The 20,383-nt window shown below is 33.3% G+C and overlaps 1 protein-coding gene and 2 long non-coding RNA genes across 5 annotated transcripts; 2 read left to right on the top strand and 1 right to left on the bottom strand.

Annotated features, from left to right (window-relative positions):
• Nucleotides 1-340: 340 nt before the first annotated feature.
• LOC142638702 (uncharacterized) lies at nt 341-3,585 on the bottom strand. 2 transcript variants are annotated; one of them, XR_012845044.1, is made up of 3 exons: nt 3,243-3,585; nt 2,901-3,069; nt 341-647 (listed from the first exon to the last, which is right to left on the bottom strand). It is a non-coding gene; the product is annotated as an uncharacterized LOC142638702 (long non-coding RNA). The 2 variants fall into 2 exon arrangements; XR_012845043.1 differs by lacking the exon at nt 341-647 and having other exon boundaries at nt 2,680-3,069.
• Nucleotides 3,586-8,761: 5,176 nt separating this feature from the next.
• LOC142640433 (dihydrolipoyllysine-residue succinyltransferase component of 2-oxoglutarate dehydrogenase complex 2, mitochondrial-like) lies at nt 8,762-15,337 on the top strand. 2 transcript variants are annotated; one of them, XM_075814530.1, is made up of 16 exons: nt 8,775-8,919; nt 9,322-9,389; nt 9,516-9,590; nt 10,086-10,146; nt 10,255-10,282; nt 10,836-10,906; nt 11,664-11,738; nt 11,845-11,900; nt 12,026-12,070; nt 12,212-12,484; nt 12,624-12,718; nt 13,670-13,760; nt 13,852-13,962; nt 14,508-14,702; nt 14,799-15,004; nt 15,100-15,337. In XM_075814530.1, exons 2-15 carry the CDS (start codon nt 9,336-9,338, stop codon nt 14,988-14,990), a joined length of 1,422 nt encoding a protein of 473 aa, XP_075670645.1. In that variant the 5' UTR covers nt 8,775-8,919; nt 9,322-9,335; the 3' UTR covers nt 14,991-15,004; nt 15,100-15,337. The 2 variants fall into 2 exon arrangements, with proteins under 2 accessions (XP_075670646.1, XP_075670645.1); XM_075814531.1 differs by having other exon boundaries at nt 8,762-8,919; nt 14,799-15,337.
• Nucleotides 15,338-16,132: 795 nt separating this feature from the next.
• Nucleotides 16,133-18,916, top strand: LOC142639101 (uncharacterized). The gene is made up of 3 exons (XR_012845122.1): nt 16,133-16,277; nt 16,394-16,596; nt 18,793-18,916. It is a non-coding gene; the product is annotated as an uncharacterized LOC142639101 (long non-coding RNA).
• The last annotated feature ends 1,467 nt before the right edge of the window (nt 18,917-20,383 follow it).

The following is a 20,383-nucleotide window of genomic DNA, read 5'->3' as shown; positions in this document are numbered from 1 at the left end:
CTGCTAAAGTGAATGGCAATGCTTGGGGGAGTGAGCATGTTCCCTTGTCACACTACAGTAGTGTGGACTAGGTCTTGCTAGTAACCTGATTCAGAGTTTATATATACAAAAATCTAAGTGTATATTGTGCACAAATTAGCCCATATTAATATATTATGTAGTTATTAAGAATTTATATGTCAAAAATTATAAATGTCGCATCAAGCTAATAGGCATTAGGCAGTATCCATGATAAACTTACTTTAGAAACCTGTCTGAGTTTGAAATTATCAATACACTCTTTTTGTACCTGATTTTTGAGATCCAATGAGGATTGGTTTCCTGATTATCATCTCATATTAATCCAACTCAATTGTACATTTTTACAGCAATTAAGCAGATTATCCATTCTACATATTTATAGTGTTCAATTCTCATAATTGGGAGGTGGTAATATCATGTGAGTTGGTATTTTTGTAGCTATTAGCAACAATGTATAGGTTTCCAATGAATCGAAGAACTTGAGGTGGACACCTTCACTGACAGGGACGAAGCAGGATTGGCAGGATAGATTCAGGAGCATTAAATTTGGGAGGAAAGGCATTGAAGATACTGAAAAAGTTGAAAACTCAGCCACGTCTGTTCCGTTTTATGATGAAAATCTGTACCTGCTGAACATGAAAAATGATCTTGAAGCTAAGGTAGCTTTCTATATGCTTAATTCTTTGTCTATGTGTACTGTTTTAGGCATCAAGTTGAACCAGCTTCATATGGTTCCTGTCTGTAAGGTTACTCTATTTTGCTACATATAAAATATGTAAGAAATTCTGCCAAAGTGGTGTTACAACTTACTTCTTGTTAGAAAGAAATAAAGAATTGGCATAATAAACTGGAACTAACTTGTGTGGGTAGAGCAAGATAACAGAATGGAAACATGGGGAAAATTTATACAAGCCAATATTGTCATGACATATATATTTTCTAAAGCTCATAATTTAACACCAAGAATATGTTTGAGATCTATAAGCAGTTTTGACAATGAAGAATAGTCAGATTGATCAAGACGCATAACTAAATCTTTGGCATGTATGAAAAATAAAACTATTACCCTCATACCTGTCCTGCATGTGTAAGGGTGGAGTGTTCATAGACAGGGGTCACACTTATTAGGTAAAAAATTTGAAGCTCTTGGAGCAGTCTTTAATCCTTGCCTGCATAAGGAGAAACGCAGATCCTTTGAAGGCTTTTGCCCCCTCCTTTTTCTAGTGAATTTAATATTTTTTGAATATAAAAGTGAAGTCAGTAACAGTTTTTGTGGGCTTCAATAGATGGTACTTTGATAGATGATGAAGAAATGCACAGTCATAGTCTTTCTACATACTTAACAGCCATCCCTTAAAAGCCGTCCCTTAAAAACCAGTACTTTGATTAATGGACCTGGCTAAATTTGGATATAGATATTTGTTTTGCCCTTTTTTTATTTAAAAAAAAAAAAAGAATAATTGGCAATTCACCTGTTGCTGTCTGGTTGAGATCCATTTTTCCATAAAATATATATTTCATCTTGATTTTGTTTGAGCAGATCTATGATCCTGCAATTTGGTATTACTAATGTACCATCTCTACATTATTAACAAGATTAGGGGTGGCAATTTATTCTTACACACTGTTTGCAAGTTCAGCCTTCATTTATCACTTTTATGCTGTGCTAATCATGTCTTTTATTCTGAAATATTCAACTTGGTTTAGGATTTGTTATTGCCGAAGCTATGCTGTCCACTAATAATAATTTGTCAAAGCTGTTCTATGAGTGTAAGACTACGTTGTTGCCACTTGTCAAGGCAGATTCTGGAGTGAGAAAGTTGATGACCTTTGCCAGGTGGGTTTTATTAGTCTGCAAGACACTGATATATATGAAATAGTTTGGTTGGACCAGAAACATTTATTAGCCATTATAAGTGTCATTTGACAGCAGAATGATGAACTGGTCATATAGGTCTTGGATGTGTCACAGAAGTGAAAACCATTTGTGCTTTCCATGGTATTTTAATTGACAGCTCTATAAATGGAAGTACAGAAATGCAAAAGTGGATTTTATGCAATAATTAGGGTTTTTTTTTTTGGATAGGTAGGAAAAAGTATTATAAAAGAAGGTCTGCATTATGCGGGAAAAAAAAAAAAGCAGCCAAAGGTTACAAAAAAAGAAAAAGAAAACAACTATATACAAGAGGGAAGCGAATCTACAAACAACTATATACAAGAGTGATTACTGTGACATTTAACTTTGCAAACAAGTAATAAAAAGGTCATAGACTTACATTTAATGTCGGGATAAACAAAATATGGTCATTGCAAATACTGTGTTAAATAAAAAGTCTTCATCTTATTACCTCTCTACACTTTCCATACATGCAAGCATAAATGTATGTGTGTGTATAAACACAATCTCCTCAATCATTTTCTCCTCTGTTCTCCTCAAAACTCAAAATATAATATGTTACTGCATTTGACAAATTTATTTACAACTTCCTTTATTAGTTAAGAGTTATATATTAGATTAAGCAACATGCTTTGATATTGCAGGTAACTGTAAATTATTTTGAAAAACCTGCTACTTTAGATACCATTAGCAACATTTGAAAGAATTTCTTGTTTGATTACACAGAAGGAATGAGAAAATGGAATTGCTCTTGGGAGTTCTTAAAAGTTAGTTCTACTTGTTAATTGAATTTTGCGAGATTGGGATGTCGTCTAGGACCCCATGTATTTAAAAATGTGTCTGCTAGTAATATGAATGTAAATTGGGAGAGTGGTAAATCATGAACAGAAGTTTTGGAGCGATAGTATTATTACTACAATCACAGTTATAATGATGATATCACATGAAAGAATGCCCGTCTTTTTTGACCTCATGCTTTCACCTTAGTTTCTGAGCTTACTTGACTGCTAGTTGTGCTGGTTATATCATCTTAATTGGAATTATCATCATTCCCCTTCTGCTCTTTACCTTCCTTGTCAAAGCCCAAATCCTTCATGATGAATGTCGGCACAATGAAATTTGCTAGGAAGTATGCAGAGAGAAGTACCGCACTGTGACAGATAAGTGAAAGAGAGTGAACAATTGTAATTGAAATGCACTAGTATGAATCTTGATGGAACACTAAACTACATATCAAAGACATTTATGGGTTGAATTACTGGCTGTTTAATGTTGGAGTATTTTGCTTATGAGGTGAGAGCATTGGAGAGTGAAAAGGGCCAACCTGACTGGGAGCAGGACCGATATGTCTCCTCCGGGCTTGACTTCGGACGAGGCAGCAAGAAGAAGAGAATTGGGGATGGCGTTGGTCCTCGGAGCCAGTAGAGAAAGATTGTTTGGCCTGTGTGGAAAAAACTGAGTGGCTTCACAGCTAGAGAGCCCAAGCAGCTGAGGTGTCCTCGGATGTTTGTTGTGTCTGAGCTGTGATTGTAAGGGAAGCAATGGAGCATGGAATTGGATGCACAACATTGTAAAACTCCGAGTTGCAAAGCAGCAGTGTAGCAGAAGATTCTCCCTTTCAGACAACTCTCCTCTTCAAATGTTATACAGCCAATTGAGCTCAGATGGTGTTTTAAGTGGATAGAAGGAAAGACTTATCTTCACTTCACGTGTCTGTTTTTTTTTTTTTTTTTTTTCTTTTTCCTTCTCTGTTTTTTTAGGCCAGGACAATTACGTGGTCTCATAAAGTTGTAGCAACAAAATGTAAATTTCTACTTTTTTACGTGCCCTCAAAATTTTATATTTTTGCTCAATGTTATCTACAGTGTATAATTTTTTTTTCCCCCTACACATAGTGTATAATGTTAAAGTTAGCAATAACTTAACAAGTTTGTGTTATATTCGAGTTGACACGACTGACTCGTTTGTGTTATGATTGACTTGTTTATTAAAGGTGTTGTACTGTCGTTTTCGTGTCCAACCCACAAAATTTGACCTGTTTAACTAAATGTCATTTTACTAATATACCATTTAAAACTTTAGATATAAAAATTTAATAGTTATTGTGGTTTATTTTGTTTGATACATTGTGATTGATTATTTTTAATATTGAGATATGTTTTCACTTTGAACGATTATTTGTGATAGTTTTGAATTCTATATTTTAAAAAAATCTATTTGTTTATTTTTCCATAGTTTAGATTAATTGAGTTAATACTAAAATATGATAAAATAGGTTTACACAATTGACGCGTTTAATAAACATGTCATGTTGAAGTTGAAGAATCGTAACTCATTTAATAAACGTGTTCGGTTAGTGTTGACACATATATAATCAATTACTTATGAATGTGACTTGTGAATATGAATAATCAACTCTCTAGCATTATCCTTCTCAAAAAAAAAAAAAAAAACTCTAGCTATATATCCCATGATACGCATATTGTATACTATCACTAATGTAATATTAATAGATTTATGGAGATACTTTTGTCATAAATGAAAAGACAGGCAAATCCCGTCACGTGGCGTGGGGTTGATGAGCCCACACTGGAGACCCCCTTTTTTATTCAGCAAAAAAAAAAAAAAAAAAAACCAAAAGAAAAGACAAGCAAATCAATCAAGACGTTATTGTTGGCCACCTAGAAGATAAGACACCGCAACCCTTTTAACCATCATGGAAGCCTTTCAGTGGCGGCACCACCTCATGGTCAGGGTGGTCCCAGGACCACCTTGATCTGAAAAAAAAAATTATATATAATTGTGGGGGGTAAAAGTGCTTGAATAAACGTTTGGGCTTTGAGTCTGATTAGTTGGTACAAGTTTGTTTAATCAGGGTCTTTAGGCCCACAGGTCAGTCCGCACTATAGTGGTCCAATGAGTTGTTCGAGGAGGAGTATCTCATCGGACAGGCTCAGTAAAGGCCCTGGGACTTGCTAAACGGTTTAGAGGCAGAATTCTGGAAGATCTGTTGGGTAAAGGTGTGATCCAAGCACCCTTTAGAAGCAGGAATGTGTGAGAAATATCTGAGGAAAAAGCTGCTACCACCGCATTAAAGGCCCTGCATCTATCTCCCTGGCCGCATTAATGGAGAAATGACCTCTGAACAGTAGCATTCAGCCTTCCAGCTATTATTTGAAGATTTTAAGAAAGTGGTGGATGAGACAAGTATCTGAGAGGAAGATTTGTGTTACACGTGGATGAAACAGGGAAGAAGAAGAAGGATATAAGAAGACAAGAGAGGAAAGAAGAGGGGGATCTTCTTTTTTGGAAACTAAAAATTGTAATCTTTTGCTTAGAGAAAGAAATACTATACAAATTGTCCTCAGCTTACGTTCGAAGAGGGTTTTCCTGTCGTATTCATCTATCACTTGCATAGATTGCGGCATTCTAGCCTGTTGATCAACTTCTAACATCCCAAACCTAGGTTTCAAACCCATACTCTACAAATTTCATTGTATAAGGCTCTTTGGGCCTGAGCCCATCACTTGTTTTTGGGTCTGGGTACAAATTGTGCACTTACAATAATAATTTAAAATTTTATATTTATTTACCTTTAAAAATTGTTTTGAGACTATCTTGAATTTTTTATGCTAATAAAATTAAATTTTGGTCCAAAATTTAAGCAACTTAATAATATATTTGGGTCTTTTAAGTAAAAATGAAAAACTAAAAAAAAAAAAAATGAACTAAAATCTAAAAAAAAATTATAATAAAATTACTACAGGATGGACAATGACTTGATTTCTTTGAGTAAGTACACTGCCCAATACAACACAATTTTCAACATTTTATTATTTTTTATTATAATATTATTTTTCCTTACTAGACATATATTACTTACTTTTCATTTTTAATTATTTTTTCTTGTTTATTCTTAGCCACACACGTCTTCTGTCTACTCGATTTTCACGCTTCATACTTTTAAATTTTATCACATTTTTATCTACACTTGTTCGTAACTTTTGTGTCTTCTACCAGTACCAGTGCGGCAGTGCCTCTTCTCAAATTTCTCAATACGATTTTTTTTAGCTGTACAGGTATCTTTGTTCATTTCTTTTCTTTTCATTTTTTTTTTTCCTTTTAAGGTTTTTTGGTTTACAGAATGCAAATTTATTTTGGTTTTAAGAACAAATTTTTTTTTAAGCACAAACTTCATGCCGGCCGAATCTTGAATTTCGGCCGGTATTTACCGAAACATCCAAAATTGACCGAAATGATTCGAAATTTTTTCCGAAGTGGAATAGGGTGAGTTACTGTTTTGGTTTGTTTACCGGCACAGTATTTCCCGCTGGAACGAAATAGAATTAATAATATTGAATCAAACTTAATTACTTAAAGGCTAAAAAAAATAAAATTGTGTAATTTATACTTTCTAAAAAACACCTTGAACATTATGCACAGCATGGGGACAACAGACAAGGATACAGAACAATTATGCTAATAATGGTGGAGTCATAGAAGGTGGCTACCTTCTAAAAGCAAATAACTTGTACGCAAGAAGTAACAATGAAACCATCTTGGAGGACATCAAAAGTTCAGAAGGCCATGTATCAACTTTCATCACCAATTTATTAGAGTCGCCCTACAATTAATAATCAAGACAGTTCAACTGCTCTCTAAAAATAAGCAAATAGGGACTATATAGGTGTCACCTAGCCCTAACTCTTAATCTTGCTTTTGACCAGTAACAAACCAAAAAAATATATATTAAAACTTTTCATGCTAATAGGGCCTATATAGGTGTCACCTGGCCCTAACTCTTAATCTTGCTTTTGACCAGTAGCATACCAAAAAAATATATATTAAAACTTTTCTTGAAATTTTATTCCGGTAATATTTTTATTTTTTGGGATCAATTAAAAATCAATTGTGCCAGGGTGAACTGGTTCTTTTTCCCCCTGAAATCTCTCATCCCTTTTTCCTAAGTTTGGATATATAGAATCTAACAGGACCAAACATATACAAATATTTAGTATGCTCAATCTTTAGTGATTAAAGTATGCTTTTGACCCTTAAAGTTTGGAGCCGATTTTATTTTACCTTTTAATGTTTGGATTTATTTTCAAAAGTGCCCTATAGCAACAGCCAATTTTTGCTAGCAGTCCTGTTAAGTGCCAAATAGACCCTTACACTATCACAAAATGCCACATCATTAATCTCTTACAAAAAAAAGAAAAACAAAAGAAAAAGAAAAGTCAGACCAAAAGCGATGTTGTATGCTTAAAAATAAGTGAGAGTAATCTCGGACTAATCCCAAAAATGATGCTGTACGCAAACTAAGAACAAAACTTGGAATTGAAGTGTTGTAATTTTTTTTTTCTAGATTGGAACTAGGGATCAAAGCATTGTGATCTTTATTACTTCTATTGTATCCAGATCAAAACCATGCAATTCTTTTCTTTATGATGTAATCTATTCTCTCTCTCTATATATATATATAAAAGAAACATATGTTATCATATGATGTGACGGAATCAACCATCAAATTTGAAGTAGACACTATCATATTATAAAAGAAAAAGAAAAAATAAAAATAATAAAGCATGTGAGGTATATTGATGTGACATACTATAATTGTTCACATTATGCTTTGACTCATTAAGTTGTAACCAAAACTTGAATTTAGCTCATTAGTTAAATTTACCGACATGAATAGCCAAGTTAATTTATTTAGAGCACTAGTATCTAGGGGTTGCCAAAAAAAAAAAAAAAAAAAATCTATTTTGCATCCTCAAACACTACTTTATCTATTTTACTAATCCATTTTATAACTCACCCCATATCTCAATTTTTATTTTTTAAATACAACCCAATAAAATAATATAAACTATCTAATAAAAAAAAAAAAACTATTCTATCTCTTTCCTCCCACTATCTTTTTCTCTTCATACACAACTCCAATATTAAAATATTATTATTTTTCTTTACAACCTATGAATAGTAAAGCACTAGCATTGGGAGGTGTAAACATCCCACAATTACTATTTTACAACCCATAACACCCAAAACTCACTCCATCCGAATTTGTAAACTTAATAGAATTTGCAACCTATGAACAATATGGTTGCATATATGCAACCTTACTGCTCATAAATTGTAAAGAAAAAAAGTATTATTTTAATCTTGTGGTTTTGTGTAAAGAGAAAAAGAGAGTGGGTGGAAAAAGAGAGAGAATAATACTTTTTATTATTTTATTAAGTAGTTTATATTATTTTATTGAGTTGTATGTAAAAATAAAAACTGGGATGGATGGTGAGAATTGATACTTGATAAAATAGATAAAGTAGTATTTGAAGATGCAATATATATATTTTGCATCCCCAAATGCTAGTACTTTAAAGGTTGCATATATGCAACTATACTGTTCATATAGGTTGTAAATTTTTTTAAGTATACAAACCTGAATAAAGTGAGTTTTTAGTGTCTTGAGTTGTAAAATAGCAATTGAAGATTTTTTTTGGGCAAACAACTTGGGATGTTTTACAACCCCCAATGTAGTCTTAACTCTCTATCGCACCAATATCAAACTTCCTCACTCTTTCATCCACCCATCAAATAAAAAAAAATCCCACTATTTCGCTTAGGAAAAAATAATTTAAAAAAGAAATCCTTAAATTCCTTTTCTAAAATATATATATTTTTTTGCCAGGTCCTTTTCTAAAATATAGTTGACCAATCAACAAATCGCAGCCGTATAATTTTCTTTTAGACAATTTTTTTTTTGTTTTGTTTTGCTTTGTTCTTACATTTATTATTTATTAATTATGTAAGATTGGAAATAAAATGACCTTCCATAGTGAGAGAAGCTGTGACACGTTCATACAAAACACTTGCCAAACGTGATTCAATATCTTCGCGGCGACTCTCTCTCTCTCTCTCTCTCTCTCTCTCTGTGAGAAAAACCCTACGCTTTGATCCATTGTGTTCGAAGAAATCTCATCTGAGAGCTCGCTCATCAGGTCAATTCTCTATAATCCATTCATACTCTCTCTTTCTTCCTTTTTTTTTTTTGGTTTGGTTGATGAGAAACTGAAGCAAAAAGAAAAAATAAAAAAGAAAAATCTGATTTTTGTTTTTGCTGTGTTTTGTTATTTGAAATCGCAAAAGTCACCTCCATGAAACTTAGATAGTCATAGTTATGCTTGAAAGACTAAAAAAGGTGTATGCTTTCTCATTTTCAAAGCTTCCAGATTCAAACTTTTGACTCCTTTTCCGTTTCTTTCGTTTTCTCTTACTTTCTTGGCTGCCAAACAGAACTTACTGCAACAATTCAATAGTATATATGTGTATGCTTATTTGGATTGAGATTATGTTTATGTTATATAAATATTGATATTGTTCAACTTGTTGTATGAAAGCAGCGATCAACTTAATAATGATGTTAGGTGTTATAAGGCGAAGAGTCGCTTCCGGTGGCTCGTCTGCTTCGGTAAATGAATCTTTCTTTCATTTGTTTATTCAAAACTTGTTGTTTATGGTTTGTATAGTTTGGAAATTTGAGGATTTGTTTCTTAAATTTGATTCATTTCTGATGATCAATGTGCTTTTGTCTCAGGTTTTTGGGCAGTCATTTCAGGCGAGCCGGCCTGTGGTGTCTACTTCTAGAGTTTCCTCCATTGCAGAGAAAGAGGTACTGATCTTTTTTTAACCTCTTTACTCTTTTTTTTGTCTTTGTTTGTTTTCCTTTTCAAATTCTACTTGTTTATGGTTCTACTATGGTTCGCTTTACAGAAAAAGAAAATTGGGTTTGCTTGCGTATATGGAGAAAGTCAATTTTATGGTGAAATGTGCTTGGAATTTGTTGGTTTGGTGTGGCCAATGAGCACCTGTTTTAAATGGTACCTTCACCCCTTTTATTAGCGTAAGATTGAGGGTGAAGTTGTGGGTGCAAAACTCACTGTGTGTGTAACTTAGTAAAAAAAAAAATGATGTTTTGATGCGAACAATGTTTGATTAATGGGTGATTTGATTTCATCATATATTGTTCATCATGGTTGATTTATCATGAGTTTGGGCTATTCTATTTTAATCTCCTCTGTGCAGTTTAGTATTAAATAGCTTTTGGGTTTACTTTTCAATTTTGAGAAGATTTATAAGATGTTCTATCTTTTTATCATGAGAGCAGGTTTTACTTCAACCGAGAGGCTTTGGGCAAGTGCGGAATTTTGGTCACCTTGTTGTACCTGGTAATCTTAAGTGCCGTTTTCTCTCTCTGTCTTAGCGACCAGTTCATACATTCAAGTGTACCTTCATTTTCTCTGTGATTAATGTTTTTTAATATTTTCTTGTTACAGGTTGCTCAGTTAGTTTACGGCCAATGAGGTTAGTGACTCCATTTAAGTGAATCATTTTTAAGTAGTGTTTTGAGGACTCCTAAAGTGAATGGCAATGATTGGGATTGGGGGAGTGAGCATGTTCCCTTGTCACACTACAGTAGTGTGGACTAGGTCTTGCTAGTAACCTGACTTGGAGTTTATATATACAAAAATACGTGTGTGCCATACACATACAAGCACATATTAATATATTATGTTGTTATTAAGAATTGACATGTCAAAAATAATAAATGACGTATCAAACTGACAGGTAGAATCCATGATAAACGTACTTTAGAAACCTGTCTGAGTTTGAAATTTCCATTACACTTTTTGTAACTGATTTTTGAGATCCAATAGCCCAGTGAGGATTGGTTTCCTGATTATTCTCTCATATTAATCCAACTCAATTCTCAAAAGAACCTATTATGGACCATTTAGATTGAGGGGAAAGGGGGGGGGGGAAGTAGAGTTGGATAAAGAAGTTCTTTGCAAGTTGAATCGTAATTTTTGGTTGGTTGCATATTAACATTTTCTCTTTTGACTTTCTTGATGTGCAGGGAGGTTGTTGCCAGTATTCAGCGGGAAGCTACAATGCGAATGCTGAGCAGGCCATTTTCTTCAGACAATGGTGTGATATTGACATGTCTCTTCCATCAAATTTCTTCATTGGTTCAAAATAATAATAATAACAATAAATAAATAAAATTCTTCATTGGTTCATATTCATAGTTGTTTTTATGTCTTTATGGTTGAACTGTTGAGGGATTCATGGGTTGTACTTTGGCTGATTGGCTCCTTTTGGGGGGATTTTATCCCCGTGGCAAAATTAAGAAGCAGATTGCTTTTTTAATTAAACTCTTCGGGTTACAGCACCTGTCAATGTTGTAAAAAAAAAAAAAAATCAATTTCCAAATGAGAAATTGGTCAGTTGAAAATACTTTGCTAGGAGCTTTTTTTTGGTGGCATTTATGAATGCATCTCTGTCACGACTCTATGGAATTGAGATCATGAGATTCATGACCTAAAACTAACATATCCAAACCTGTACCAAACTATTCCACATAATAATATACAGAACAAGCTAAGCATTATTATAAAAAGAAATATCATGGTAAAGATACCTCCATAAACACATCTCAAATATTCAAGTTCCATTCTCAAGAGCTCCAACTAGTAAGTATCATTACAATAATCTCTAATAACAAGAACCTCTGAAAAATAAACTTCCAGTGAAACATGTGGCACATGCCTTATGTAGAGTGAAAATTTCCTAATTTGTGCTGTGTACCCCTTAATAGTGTCAGACTTGGACATGTTTTACACTTACTCTGCATGTTTCTTTGGTGTTGACATATGTGATAACTTCGGTTATTTGTGTGTTCAAGGGGATTTGGTTGATGCTGTTGTCCCTTTTATGGGTGAGTCCATTACTGATGGCACACTGGCGAGTTTCTTGAAGAGTATGTTTTCCTTGTTTCAGCATGTCAATCCTTTAATTCACTAAAGTATTTAGTGTTTGTGATTCTAATTGATTGATTGTGTCTGCAACTGGCATTTTGAGAGCAGGTCCTGGTGACAGGGTAGAAGTTGATGAACCGATTGCTCAAATTGAAACAGATAAGGTGCTGATGTGATGCAGTATTAAATATGTTTTCGAATCTTTACATGGTTGGAAATGGGACTTCTTCCCCCTATAGAAGAAAATTAGGGATATATTGTAATACTTGAATTCTTCATTTTCTGTCAGGTGACAATTGATGTTACTAGTCCTGAAGCAGGTGTGATTCAAAAGGTGATATATTGGTTGGCTTGGATTTTACTTTTTTGTTTGCTACCATGACAAGTTCATGGCTTTTATTTTCTTTGCACACTTGGAAAAGATAGGATATTGAATGTTAATGTTGGCTACTATATTAAAATTAATTGTTGGCAGTTTGTAGCCAAGGAAGGAGATACTGTAGAACCAGGTACCAAGATTGCCATAATTTCAAAGTCTGCGGAAGGTGTGGCGCCTGTTGCTCCATCTGAGAAGGCATCAGAGAAAGCTGTTTCGCAGCCATCTCCCCCTTCTATAAAGGTTGAGGAAAAGCAGAAGCCTAAAGTTGAAACTGCTCCTGACACTGCGAGGCCTAAAGCACCCTCTACACCACCTCCTAAACGCTCAGCTACAGAACCTCAGCTTCCCCCTAAAGAAAGGGAAAGGCGGGTAAGTCTATTCTTATCCTATTATTTCATATAGCACAATAGTGTTAATGTAATGTTTTGTAATTGTATATAATACTTTAACACTGTAGAAAAGTAATCTTGCTGGTCTTGCTAAAAGTATAAAGGCCTTGTAATTGCAGGTTCCTATGACTAGACTCCGAAAACGGGTTGCTACACGATTGAAAGATTCCCAAAACACATTTGCACTGTTGACAACATTCAATGAGGTTGATATGTAAGTAAAATTCTATTAATATTATAGTGTGTATTAACAGTAGATGGCAGTTACCCCTGATTTGGGACTCATCAGTAGTTGGGTATTACATTCTTGGATTCTTCTCATTATGCTCAGAATTGATTGGGTGTTGGCTCTTTCCTCTATTTGCATGTATATGGACAAGGGACACAGTAGGATTAATTCTGTGATTTGCTTTTATTAATCACTTGTTCTTTTTTGGCTGTGGGAACGAAACACATGCATACTAGCTGAATCGATCCCGCAACTTCATGCAATCGCTAGGGGGTTGAAATGCCAGTTGGGCTATAGCCCATTGGCTTTAGTTCTTGTCCTCACGGGCACATTTGTGCACGCATGCTAGCTCGCCTCCATAGATGGATGTTGATGTTATAATTAAATTATATATTTTATTGTTATATGATTAAATTGTTTTATTACCCCTGTTCCTCCCCCTACCTTCTCTACCCTGATAAAATCATCCAGTATTTTTATAGTATTTTTATAAGAATCATTTCTTGGTATGAGCAAAACTCATGGAAAAAATGAATTTTTGATATAATCAATTCTATTGACCTTACATCAAATTAAGATGAATTTTTATCAGGTGTTTTACATATGACTGTACTTATTGAAAAAAGGAATTCAACAGTGTGATCTTTTGTTATGCATAAGAGCTTAGGTTTAAAGTTTGTAGCTTTTTGCCTTACTCAACTGACAAACCAAACTCGAATATATTTTAGGTTGGTTTTCATAATTTAATTCTCAACTGTACTTGGCTTGTACTAGGAAAAGCTGCTTCCCTAGTTTATGCATTGTGTTCAACCTAAATAGTTACAGGAAAAAGAGAAGAAGAAGATAATATAAGAATAGATTACGTTCATTTTCAAGGTGCAGTTCTGATTATTTTCTGCTCTCCTCTTTTCTTAACTGATTTGCTGCTTCTTGCAGGACAAATCTGATGAAGCTCCGTTCTGATTACAAGGATGCTTTTGTTGAAAAGCATGGGGTGAAGTTAGGACTTATGTCGGGATTTGTGAAAGTATGTTATGGAACATAGACTAACCTTTGCTTGGCACATGCTTATATGCGTTTAATTACATTTGTATTCTTTTTTTGTAACTATATTCCAGGCTGCCGTCAGTGGGCTCCAAAATCAGCCTATTATTAATGCGGTCATTGATGGGGATGATATTATTTATAGAGACTATGTAGATATCAGTATTGCTGTTGGTACCCCGAAGGTATGTCACATTACTATGTTTGTCAAGGCTGTTGAATAATATAATGATGTGGTGAAACATTGGATTTTGTCCTTTTATTATGGGTATTTTTGTAAATAGTTGTATGTTATACGTAATATTGTTATAAAGCATTTTTTCTAGATTAGGCATATACTACGTAATGATTTGTAGTTAACTTATTATTTTTCTCATACATGTTCAAGGTTTGTCTCCATATATATGGTTCTCTCTATATATAAGTGCAAGTAAAAATGCAGAATTGTGATCTATAAGCTATGTTAGTTCCTCTTATGTATGTTGGTTTTGAATTGATTTTTAGGACCATGGCCACATTTTTTTTAAGGTGCCATTTTTTGTGATACCTGAACAGTTGCTAAAAGGAAGATTTCTTGTAATTTTTATGAGGTTGGGGACTTATATTAAATGTAGATAGATTAAAAGTGATGTGGGGAGTTCTTGTTGAGTAGGATTGTGTATTTCTCAAGATGTAAATGTTGTACATATATTTATCACTATTGAAGATTCCTCAACTTATTCCGTTCCAGGGCCTCGTTGTCCCAGTCATCCGCAATGCTGAGAAGATGAATTTTGCTGAGATTGAGAAGGAGATCAACACACTAGCAAAGAAGGCAAATGATGGATCCATATCTATTGATGAAATGGCTGGAGGTTCATTTACAATATCTAATGGTGGGGTTTATGGAAGCCTTTTAAGTACCCCCATCATCAATCCCCCTCAGGTTTGGTGTTATTCATTTTTTTTTTGTTTTTTAAAATTCTCTAACTCCTCATGATCAAAAAAGAGAATTTCACACCAATGAACCTTTCTTTGGCAGTCGGCAATATTGGGCATGCACTCGATAGTGAGCCGTCCTATGGTTGTTGGAGGAAACGTTGTTCCAAGGCCAATGATGTACATTGCTCTAACATATGACCATAGGTTGATTGACGGGAGAGAGGCAGTATTCTTCTTGCGTCGTATCAAAGATGTTGTGGAGGACCCTCGTAGACTTCTCCTTGACATATGAAGACCCAACTGCAGGTGCTTTGTGATTCTTGGTATTCTGGTATACCTAGAATTGGATATACTTGAATTTATTGATAAAAAATAAACATATTTAGATCTAAATTTTGTAGGGTTTTATTTTGTTAATGCGGCTGGATATGATGGAATTTGAAATGAGAGACTTTCAAAATGTTGTAATTTGTTTTATGCTGAACGGGGATGCCAAGTTCTCATCAAAAGCTTGTATGGAACTAATGTGAATCGTATTGTAGGGAATCATCCCTAAAATGATTTACTGAGACTTTATATTTTTTTAATTTACATAGTCTGGTGCTGAGAATATCTCATGCGGAATGTTTGTTTTATCATGAACGTTTTGGCTGATAAGAAATGTTGGTTCTTAATAGTCACCATACGCTTACAGTATGTCGATGTTGTAGACTCTTATTTGTAAGATTATAAAGAATATAATGCTGCTGTTAAATTTTTTCCGTCTTTTAAACACTCAAAAAGTGTCGTCAGACGTAGATGTGGGTTTGGGAGTCAAATAAAGGTTGGACCCATTTTGCATGACTCGCAGAGCATGGGCCTGTATATACCAGAATGAATATACATTGCAGAAACCTTCCATTTAAGTTTTCGTTGAAATTTGAAGGGTAAAATATCATTTTCATCTCTAAACTATCACAAAAGTTCGTTTTTCATCCCTAAAGTTTCAAAAGTTATATTTTCGTCTCTAAACTTTTTCAAACTTACTGATTTTTGTCCCTCTATTTGTTTCCGTTAACTTATGTCTTATGTCTTATGTGGCTTGACGGAGAGTTGATGTGGTATTTGACTTGGATTAAAATTATTTTATTTAAAAAAACATGAACATGCGGCAAATAATTTTAGGGCACGTGGGAACCATTTTTTTTAAAAGCCCAAAACTACCCCACTCCCTCAGTGACAGTGAGACCAAAATCTCATGTCTCAAATGATCATATGTGTGTGAACCCAAATCACTGAACATTGAAAACGCATCCCCTTAAACCAGCAACCCCAATTGGCGAAATAGTTTCTATTGAAATCAAACTGGCAACCCCAATCAGCTATTAGTCTCCACTGTAAAGCTCCGCTTGCATTTAGATTTGAAACTGATTGCTCCGCTGTGAATCAGGTAACCACCATGAATCAAGAGTTTCTGAAGTTCCTTGTTGAAAGCTTATCATATGCAACTTAGGTAATGCCTTGAACTGATCCCTAACTAACATCAAGTTCAAGTGGAGCAATAAATGCAACAAGTTCAAGTGTTCCAAAAATGTCACAGGTGAGACGGTAATAATTCCAAAGAAATTAAGTAGGAATGTAAGGGATGTGAAAGAATCTACTAACATGCATAATTCATGTCGTAGGATGATAAATAATTCTTCTTCTTGTCTGCAGGTTAAAAAAAATAAACAGGAAGGGACCAAAAATAGGGAACTCCTTGTCACTGCTTCAACCACAAGCTAGAGGCAACTCTGGGGTATCACTAGAGATAATGGTTGCGGCTGTTGACACCCCATTTTACAACTTGCATTTAACCAACTGATAGATCTTCAGATCTGTGATACAAAACAAATCTTGATGCTCTAACGATCATAATGGTATGTCATGGGTTTTGATCGGACCACCTGATCAAAAGTTATCATACAATCAATTTTCAATGATCATGGCTCACCTACACGATAGACCCAATCACGTCTTATCTTAAACACTTAATTTTGATTGGTTCCAACAAGAATTAATTTAAAATTAATTAAGTGTGAATTTTTATTGGATTTCATTTTATTTATTTATTTATTTTTTTAAATAAAAAATGTTTTCCTTTATGGCATCTTATCTGCTCTTTTGAAAAACAACTAGTAAGTTGATAATATTGTAATATATTATGTAAGATAATTTCGAAGAATGTTGTATATGCATTATAACATAGTTGTTATAGAACTTTATTTGTAATGAGTTCATCATAAAAAGTAACAATTATAAATTGCACACACATATCCATTATAATTATTCAATTGAAGTAATGAGAAAAAACAATTTTGGAGGAATATTATAGAATAAAAGTTGATATAGAATGAGTCTTCTCTTTCTCTTTAATTCTAAAACAAAATAAACATTTCAAACACCCACAATCAATCACATCTACATCATTTACAAAGTCCACAAATCTACAACTTTCGACCTTAACATCAAAATCGTAATTGCTGTTGTCACTCAATATAAAATGCAAGTCCTTCCTTGGTTGTAACCAACTTATACAGGTTAGGATTAGATGAAACAACAATGTTAGAGCTAGGTAGGTGTTGTTGAAAAATTGAAGGTAAATGATATCGTTTTTTGGTCTGTGTGTATTTGACATGGTATGGCATGAATGGTTATAGGTTGATATATATAAAGGGGTAGAAGTGCAAGCGGTGAAAATAGTGCATATATTAAAATGCAAAGAGTTTTGTGTGTATATGCAAGAGATGAAAAGTCTTGAAACATTAAACCAAATGATACAAAAAATATTTATTTTTTAATTAGAAAGGTCTTGAAACAATGAACCAAAATGAAATAAAATTTTAATATTTAATTTGTTCTTATCTCTAATGTGACATTTAAAAATATTTCAATTATCTTTACATAGAATACGGTGTTTGGCAGAACCTTATACTTTTTCACATGAGGTATTTGCTTGTGTGTGTGTGTGTGTATTGATTGATTTAATTAGACAAAAACAAATGTCTTGAATCATTGAACCAAATGATACAAAAAATATTTATTTTTTAATTAAATTTTTTTTGAAACAATGAATCAAAATGAAATAAAAATTTAATATTTAATTTTTTCTTATCTCTAATGTGACACTTGAGAATGTTTTAATTCTCTTTACATAGAATACACCATTTGGCAGAACCTTATGCTTTCGCACATGAGGTATCTGCTTATATATATATGTGTGTGTGTGTGTATATATATATATTGATTGATTTAATTAGACAAAAACAAATATGTCTTGAATCATTAAACCAAATGAAACAAAAAATATTTATTTTTTAATTAAAAAAGTCTTGAAACAATGAACCAAAATGAAATAAAAAGTCAATTGTTAATTTGTTCTTATCTTTAACGTGACACTTGAGAATATTTCAATTCTCTTTACATAGAATACGCCACTTGGCAGAACATCATGCTTTCTCACATGAGGTTTCTGCTTTTATATATATATTGATTTGGAGAGAGAAAGATATGATCCATGAAAAATTAAAAAAAGAAGAAGAAAAATGCTCAAAAAACGTTATTATCTTCAGCAGAAAGTTGAATCGCATTTTTGGCTTGGAAAATGTTGAAATTTGATTTTCTCTATTTCTGAAAAAGTTGTAGAGAATTAAATTTCCTTTTTAAAAAAACCAATCTCGAATCAATTGGAATTTTGAGAAAAAAGTTATGGCCAAAATATGAAACATGTGCAGAAGATAACATAAATTCAGCATCATCCTCAATTTTCTTTCAAAATTTCAAATGAGGATCAACACCCAATCTGATCAAGCTTATCTAATAGGCTTATTCCCTCTCTTAGCTTCAGAAGAAAGTTTTTGAAAAACAAGTTGGATAGGAAAACAAATACATTCTTTGACAAATTTCAAAAAACAGCAAAACGCTCAAAAAACGTTACTATTTTCAGTGGCAATTTAAATCGCATTTTTAGCATGGAAAATGTTGAAATTTGGTTTTCCCTATTTCTGGAAAAATTGTAGATAATTGAATTCCATTTCAGAAAAAACTAATTTTGAATCAATTGGAATTTTGAGCAGAAAGTTAGAGCCAAAATACAAAACAGGTGCAGAAGATAACACAAGTTCAACATCATCTTCAACTTCCTTTCAAAATTCAAATGGGGATTAACACCAAATCCGTTCTAGCTCATTCAAACAGGTTTATCTCCTCCCTTAGCTTCAGAAGAAAGCTAATAACTTAGCTTTAAAGCTAAGCCATCCCTTCCCTTATAAATAGAGAAGACCTCTTCCATTTTCTAGACCTCAAGAATTACCTCTGGAGAGCTAGTGAGAAAGTAGAAAAGAAAAACTGTTGTGCAACCATTGTTCTTACTTTGGTTGCAGTTGAGTACTTCCTTGCTTTCTCCCTAACCCTTTAAGTGATCACTTCCCCCTTTTAATTTATGCTCTATGCTGGTAAGTAGTTAATTATGTTCTTAAATTTCCACACATGCTTGAATAAATGCTTAACAAGTCATTGTTTCTTTCTTTCATGATATGCTTAGATGAACACTTCTAGGCTAATACACAAATTTTCTCTTGAATGCTTAGATGAACACTTCTAGGCTAAAACACAACTTTCTCTTGAATACTTAGATAAACATGTCTAAGTAGTTATTTTACTTTGTTAAATGCTTGAATAAACATGTCTAAGTATTTTGATTTTCTCTAGATGAACATGTCTAAGGGATTTTCCTTTACTTCTTTTCATAATTGCTTGGATGATCAAATATGCTTAAATGTTTTATTTTTTATTTTTTCTCTTTGCAATTATGTTGATGACAAATAACATGACAACTTTGTTTTTTGTTTTTGTTTTGTTTTGTTTTGTTTTTTGTTTTTTTTCACGTACTTAGATGAACATGTTTAGGCTAGGAATTCTTTGTTTACATTGATTTCTTGGATGAACATGCCATTACCTTCATGCTTTCTTTACATTAAACTTGTTATCTAACAAATTTTATTTTTTTGTTTCTCTTTATGTCAGATTCCCTTAACACATATTTGCTTACAATTCTTGCAAATTAACATGTTTGTATGACGTATTACTTGTATTTGTTTGATATGACATGATATTGACCACCTTAACCTAGGAGACCGGGTTTACCGGGCGAGATGGGTGCTTAATCCCTTCCCATCTCGTAAATTAGCCTTCGAACCAAGATCAAGGGTTCTAGACTATGGTTTTGTATATGCAATTTCACATTTTTTAGAATGTAACTAGGAAATAAAGCAATGTAATTTATTTTTCTTAGATTGTATTTAGGACAAAAAGCATTGTAAATTTTTGTTACACAATTGATGTAAATTGTCACATATATTAATACAACAAAAGCATTTTTTTTATATTGAAGGTTTTCTTATTTTTCCATTTAAATTAAATAAGTGGCGATTCCATGTAAAACCCTCGATCTAGGGGGGAGTACATTTTAAGAAGAAATTGGCGGGCTGGGACTAGGTCGCGGTCGCTCACAGCAGCAAGTCAGGGATGTAGAACTAGGTTTGAGCAGTATTTTAGTACACAGTAGTGGGCGCAAGACAACTAAAATACTATTTTTTTGTGTATGAAATGCCACACGAATTTTGTAATGTAGTGGCAATGACTTATTGTTTTTTGATGGTTGTATGG

The sequence above is a fragment of the Castanea sativa genome, chromosome 6, assembly GCF_040712315.1.
Source record: "Castanea sativa cultivar Marrone di Chiusa Pesio chromosome 6, ASM4071231v1".
Lineage (NCBI taxonomy): Eukaryota > Viridiplantae > Streptophyta > Magnoliopsida > Fagales > Fagaceae > Castanea > Castanea sativa.
Note: the sequence above shows the minus strand (reverse complement) of the source record. Positions and strands in the feature narration are given on the sequence as shown.